At 35.2% G+C, this 7,624-nt stretch overlaps 1 protein-coding gene across 1 annotated transcript; it reads left to right on the forward strand.

The window, feature by feature from the left end:
- On the forward strand, nt 1-1,085 carry LOC109398113 (chymotrypsin-2). Its single transcript, XM_019670474.3, has 3 exons — nt 1-156; nt 219-790; nt 855-1,085. Exons 1-3 carry the CDS (start codon nt 111-113, stop codon nt 1,002-1,004), a joined length of 768 nt encoding a protein of 255 aa, XP_019526019.2. The 5' UTR covers nt 1-110; the 3' UTR covers nt 1,005-1,085.
- Nucleotides 1,086-7,624: the final 6,539 nt, after the last annotated feature.

The following is a 7,624-nucleotide window of genomic DNA, read 5'->3' on the forward strand; positions in this document are numbered from 1 at the left end:
GTTATCAGTAGTTGGCACACTTTACGGGAAACTATATAAAGCTGAATCCAGCGATCAGGTAATCATTCTTCGAGTTAATTTGCAATAGTTAAGATATCCAATCGATCAAAATGGGATTGAAGTTATTTTTCGTTTCGTGTGTTGTATTGGCTTCTGGTGAGTTTTGCTTCGAAACTTTTTTAAAAAGGAAGCATATTCCCAATTACATTTTTCAACAGCAATGGCAGCCCAGCTTCCGTTGGATGACAACTACGTAAACCGAGTGGTGGGAGGTCACGAAGCAGAACCTGGGTCGGCTCCTCATCAGGTTTCCTTGCAAGGGTTGTTTGGTCATTCTTGTGGCGGATCTATAATCGGTGATGAATGGGTTCTAACGGCTGCACACTGCGTTGTGGGAGCGAGTTTGTCCCAGCTACGGGTCCTAGTTGGAACCAACAGTTTGAAGGAAGGCGGTCAAAAATATAAGGCAACCAAATTTGTCGTTCACAGCCGGTACAACAAACCTCAGTTCCACAACGATATTGCGTTGGTCAAACTGGAAACGAAACTTGAGTTCAGCGATGTGGTGAAAAGTGTTGAATACTCCGAAAAGGTTGTTCCAGAAAATGCCACTCTCGTGCTAACTGGTTGGGGTAGGACCTCTACCAATGGACCGATTCCGACTAAGTTGCAAACAATCGATCTGAAGTACGTACCGTATGAGGAGTGCAAACGACTGCACGGAGGTGGTTCCGAAGTCGACATTGGACATGTGTGTACGTTGACGAAAACTGGCGAAGGTGCCTGCAATGTGAGTTGAATGGATGATGCAAATGGGCGGGTGTGTTCATATATTTTTTTAAAATTACTTCTAGGGTGACTCCGGTGGGCCTTTGACATATAATGGAAAGCTGGTCGGTGTGGTCAACTTCGGCGTCCCCTGTGGTAAGGGATATCCGGATGCTTATGCTAGGGTGTCGTACTACCATGACTGGATTCGTACAAATGTGAAAAACAACTCATGAGCGACTAGATTTAGTGGCACAATACTGGCTTTCTAACTGTGGAAATTGAATAAAGTTACTGGATATTATATTTTCTACATAGTTCAAACTAGTTGTTCATGTCTTAACTTGTTTATTAGGATTTTGTTTGCATCAGCGCAAGGCGTGTCATAAAAACTCCATATATTTGATTATATTTGACAATATGCTCTATATATTCCGTATATTTTTTAAAGATGCCTTCCTTCCTCTCCTAGACAGTATGTTCGTTCGTGATCTGCTATAACGTCACCAATACCTGTTTGGCTCATTTTTGAATATTTGCGTTTCGTTAGCTACGATCATTGCATTAGGTGACCTGTCCATTAACGCTAAATAACAAAGTTATTGATTCATAAATGTCTGACCTACACTTGAGTTTTTTAAAGTTTACTAGCATCAGGCCAAATTTATTCAAATTTTTTAACCTTCCGTAACTCGCGCGCTGTGCGCCACCACCATCAGCACCGCGCTAAAGCTGAGTACAAAAAGCAAGACTATTTCAACGTGTTGTACAACATACAACAGCGCGATCGCTCGAGAGTTAAGGACAAACGTCTTGAAATCTTATCTTGTGGATATACGCCAATAGCCTAAAAAATAGGTTTCTAGAGCAATTAGTTATTTTTTGATAAATCATCGAAAAAGGCCTGAAAACAAGGTCAATTTTCATAATAGAGTTTATAAACTGTAGAGGACGAATGTCGCTGGTGTACCCTTGTTCTCGTTCGCAAACATGCCGGGCATCTATCTGTCAAACTGCATACTTTTTCGCTTTGACACTTATATCAATAGAGGTAATAAACTATAGAGGAAGAATGTCGCTGGCGTCGCTGCCAAAACATCTCTTGCAGGCGGAGATAGGCCGGGCTATAAGTGTCAAAGCGAAAAAGTATGCAGTTTGACAGATAGATACCCGACATGTTTGCAAGCGAGAACAAAGGGAACAGCAGCGACATTCGTCCTCTATACTTTATTAACTCTATTCTTATATCCCTCCCTATCTCCTTCATCATGAAATGTTGCGGCGGCGACGCCAGCGACATTCTTTCTCTACCGTCGAGCGGGGCTACTTTCGACACTTTTGAATATGGATTTTTTGAATTCAAAATATGGTTCAAATCTGTTTGATGTCTTTGTGACCGTTATGAAGCAATATTGTAGATTTAGCACTAAATTGGTGTCGGAAGTGACTTCATTGACTTCCGCTGCCTTTCCTATGCGTTAAACATAACGTCGGAAGTAGTGCGCTGTATAGACTATCAGATCTACTATACAGCGCACTACTTCCGACGTTATGTATAACGCATAGGAAAGGCAGCGGAAGTCAATGAAGTTACTTCCGATACCAATTTGGTGCTAAATCCACAATATTTTCTCCTTCATTTGGTAGAAATTGTTTTTATTTAAAGTGTCTATTGCTTGTCATTGCATTGTTTCTACAGTTCATAAATTTCAAAGGACTGATAAATTAATTTAAGATGTATCAACGTATTGTCGTGCTTATCTTTTATTAGAGTTCGGCGGCGGTCGTACGCTCGCAAGGCATAGGAGAGACTGGGGGGACTTGATCCCTTTTTCTTAATTTGGCTGTAACAGTAAGAAAAAACACAAAACTAGATCAATTTTTGTACAGAATGGCAGGTAAACATCTATTGCAAGTTTATACACAACAGAAGGACTTCAAATTATTGTTAAAGTTTTCAAAACTGTGTTTTTATGGAGGCATGTCTTATGATGTATTTTTCAAAAATGGGTCACAATTGATCCCCTTTTGAGCACATGTTTAATTTAACCCTTTGGAGCCGGAGGGGTCATATATGACCCCGGCGATGAAACCGAGCATAACAAACGTGTTCGACACCAGCGAGGATGCGTCGACAGCGGCGAAACAAATCGGCTCCAAAAGGTTAAAGAGAAAATAACTCCAGAAGCTTCCTGTTCATTTTCTTTTCAATTTTTCTTACATTTTTGATGAATATGGTGTAATTGAAATTATAAGATTTCCTTAAATTGTTAAGGATATGCCGTATTTTGAAAATGGGGAGACTTGATCCCCCTTTTAATGGTGTGTAATAAAATAATAATTATCTGACACGTTTTATCATTGAATATACTAGAATTCCGAATAAATAGAGGCTTCCAAATAGAATTTTATTTTTCACATGTATAATGTGTGTATAATCCTCGAGGGATCAAGTCTCCCCATGTCACTGTTGTATACACTAAGCAACATTAATTGAAATATTTATATAACAGCCTTATTTGGATAAATACGTTTGATAGTATTTTATTTATACTCTGTGCTTCAATTTTTACAAAGTTATTGAGATTTTTCGGAATCGCCTAAAAGATTTCTGAAGGACTGAAAACAAACCATCAGCCATTAAAAAATAATGGAATGCACAATTAAAATCAATTGTAGCCAAAACATTGTCGTCTGTCCAGATGCTGTTTTGGAAAAAAATATGCTAGAAGAAAACTGTTTTTGATTCCGAGAAAATATGGGGGGAACAAGTCTCCCCAGGGATCAAGTCTCCTCAGTCTCCCCTACAGTCGCAGTGACACTCGCAAGGCAAAACAAAAGGAAATATGTTCCCGCCAAAACAAACCCGAGCAGAAGGGAATAGCAACAGAATAATAAAATATGTTATTTTGACAAAACAACTGAGTAACGGAAAGAGTTATTTGCATGTTATTAACATAACATATCATGTTATATACATGTCTGTCATAAGCGGCAAAACAACAAAAATCATAACAAAAAAATGTTCCTGGAAGATCAGTTAAGCCTCTAATACCCAATCCCGCCTTTAGACGGGGTATAGTTTGAGCATTTTTGTAATTTTTGTTTCGTGGAAAATCTTTTTTTTTTATATTTTTGGCTGATATTTAGGACTGTTTTGTATATCTCAAAATGGTTTTTGGTGTATTATAAAGCGTATTTACATTTTTTGAAAATCATTGAAAAATTGATGTTTTAGCCACCTTTTAGAAGTCATTGTTTATTTTGTATTGAATCCCTACAATTAACATATTTTCCCAAATCATTCTATCCTTGTTTAATAGTTTAAGGGAAAAGAATACACTCTAAAATTATTTTCCTTAAAATTACGCGGAAAATAAAAGTTTCTGTGAAAAAAATTTAAAATAATAATATTTCAACAATAATCATAAAATTGAGATGAGTGTGCTTGCTGTGAAATCCCATATAATGGGATAGAATTCTACTGGGATCTGGTGATGCTGTTATGGTTAGTAACTGTCGCGCGTATATCAGAAGCCGAACACAGATAATCGCCATATTCTGATTTTTGTCGAGAAGTATAATAGCATATACAATCGAATATTTGTATCGTTATACATTATAAATGGCCATTTTACCTACATAAATGATTGATAGTCCCTTTTTTAAATCTGTCTATGTTACAATATCGCACTGTTCATAATACCTAAGAAAGTACAGAGCCATCTGAAACGCATATATTCATTGTAATTATATGATATAGTATATTACAGTATTGGTACAAAGTTATTATATTATTATTATATTATTATAGAATTTTACACTGTTGTAAAAAAGCATTGGCTGACTTATGAAAATTGAAAATATTTATTATATTATTTGATTTAACAACAATGAATTGATCCAACTATTGAAAATGTATGAGTTAGCTGCTCATTCAATGAGCCATTTTACCAAGTGACAACAATGTTGATGATGATATTGATTTTCACGGGTTATTGGACGCTACCTCCTGTCAAAATTTATTCATAAAATCGGCTCGTAAAATGGACTATTGATATTTTTTATTGGTATTTGGAACACCTTAGAAGTGTCCAAAGTAGCCCCCATCCAGTTCTATAGGAGATGTTTCCGATTGGTGTATGAACAACTTTTTTGTTTGCTGATGAACGGTATAATTTATTACCTCTATTATTTTCATACACTAATAATTTTAAGGAAAATTATAGAACTCCAAACATTTGTCCATGCATCTATTAATTATCAAAGATTCCATTCCACAGTGGTTAGGTTAAAATCGCGAAAAACACGAGGCAATTTTCACACACGGGCATTTTGAGTGTGAAAATGTGAAAATAATATAATGTGATGTTCTGCAAAGTTGTTACATATTTTTAGGAGCCACTTTTAATAAGTTTTGTTATTTGAAAAGTTTACTCAAAAGTTAGATAAAAAATCTATTTTCTAATTAAACCAAGAAAATAAATGGTATCTTCAACAAAGTTCTAGATAATATCATGCAAAAAATGTTGCCGAAGACACTTTCGCTCTATCTTTTGAAATACTCAATATATAATGAATTTAGTCTAAACAATCCCTTCAAACCTTTGAAAACCACTAAATCCTTTATATATTTCTTGGATAAGGTTTTCATGGCTTCTGATGTTCTGAACACTTTTTCAGAATATTACTATCCATCTTCTTTCTAAAGACAGTATTGCTATTGCTTCTACATGATTTTCAATTTTTATAATGCGCTGTTCATAAACTACGTAGACTCAATCTTGGTCACCTCAAAACCACCCCCCCCCCTCCCCCACCGTAGACTTTCGTCCATACAAATTTTTCGAAATTTGTATGGACCGTAGACTTTGGCCAGACTAATGAGATATCTTGCAAAGTTGCAGAAAAGTCAAAGCATAATGTAAAGGTGAATAAAAATGCTATCTTATGCAGGCCAATTGATTAGTTGCTCGTTGTCTCTTCGATACTTAAATAGTGTTTGAAATTAGTCATTTTCTCACTTTTTGAGGTTGAAATAAACACTTAATTCGTTAAATATTTTTTAAGGGATTTTCGTTACTTGTGATGTCTCACATGAACATTTCAGTATCTCAAAGTACATCTTTTGGCTGAAGACAGGGATGACATTTTTCAAGTTTCGTAAAAGTAAAAATCCATTAAGTACATAGGTGGAAAATTATTACTTCCATAAACGCTGCTGCAGTCACATGAACATCCCAAGCAACGAAAACCATTTAAAAAGAGATTTTACTAACTTAGTTTTATTTCAACCTTAAAAAGTGAGAAAATGACAAAACACAATTTAAGCATCGAAGAGACAAGGAGCAACTAATCAGTTGACCTGCATTAGATAGCATTTTTATTCATCTTTACATTATGCTTTGACTTTTTTTGCAACTTTGCGAGATATCTAATTATAAAAAATATTGCGTATTTCAAAAAAATAGAGCAAAAGTGTCTTCGGCAATATTTTTCTGCATGATATTATGTACAACTTTGTCGGTATTCTTGGCTTATTTAGAAAATAGATTTTTTATCTAACTTTTGAGTAAACTTAACAAAAAACAAAAACAAAAAGTTGCTCCTTAAAATATGTAACAGCTTTGCAGATCATCACATTATAATTATTTTCAATATATTCACAATATATTATTTTCACATTTTCACACTCAAATTTCCCACGATCGCGTTTTTCGCTATTTCAACCACTGTGCATTCCAGTGATCAAATGACTTTTTCATGTAGAGAAGCAAAAGTTATTGAACAATGAATGGAAAAGTATGCATTTTTGACCCGGTTCCCTCTGCTGAAGTCATCCCTAACGCGCGTTCCGCGTCGGTAAGTAAGAGAGACAATGAGGTTTTAGTGAGTCGATCCCCACACAACCCGAGGATCTTCTCGGGTATCTGATTAGTAAATATTCTCATTCTATGAAAAATAGTTATGCTGATCGCTCCTACCAGGTTGCTTAATCGCCATTTTGCAGTTTTCGAGAATAAATAAACAAAGAAATGTGCCGTCAATTGACACGTAAGTACAGTAATCCGGGGTAACACTGATCAGAATTTTCGTTCTTTCTTGAATAATTCTATTGTCAAAGCAAACGTTACATGTTTTATATTTTTAAAACAAGTACTAGCTCTCTGAGTATGTGTTAAGCTACTTGAAAAAGTATTGTAAAACTTTTAAACATGTTTAAATAGGCTTTTCCATCTAAAATTTGATTTTGTTGATTTGGAGTAACATTGACCTTTTGTTACTAAATTCTGGGCCGCTGATCTCGAGTATGTTGTTCAAATTCTTACAAGTTATGTACTTTTTAAGTTTTTTTAGGATTTAAATCCTCCAAAGCAGGAAAAGCGCCTAAGGGCAATGGCTTAAGGAATTGAAAGTCCACTTTTAATCAATCGTATATTTCACTAAAAAGAGCATTTTCATAAAAGTTTCGTTTATAAAATCCAACTCTAGGATATCATATTCAAGTAATACAGTGATTTCGAACCTCATATTGTATCTCGTATTCACGCCAAGAATGAATGTTTGATGATGTATCTTATTGCGTTACGAAACACAGTTTTGAAAAAAATCGATTTATTTCAATGTTTATGATATTCAATTTTCATGAAGTGCATATCATGTAATAGCTAAATGATAGAAGATTACGATATATCATTCGATAGCTGAAACTGATTCAATGTAAAATGCTTGTTTGAACTTTTCTTGAGGTCGGTCAAGCTGATCAATGTTACCCCGCTGATCAATGATAACCCCGGTTTACGGTAATACTAAATGTATAGAATAGAACGGACAAAAAGAATAACACTAAAGTGAA

This window comes from Aedes albopictus, chromosome 2 (genome assembly GCF_035046485.1).
Source record: "Aedes albopictus strain Foshan chromosome 2, AalbF5, whole genome shotgun sequence".
Classification (NCBI taxonomy): Eukaryota; Metazoa; Arthropoda; class Insecta; order Diptera; family Culicidae; genus Aedes; species Aedes albopictus.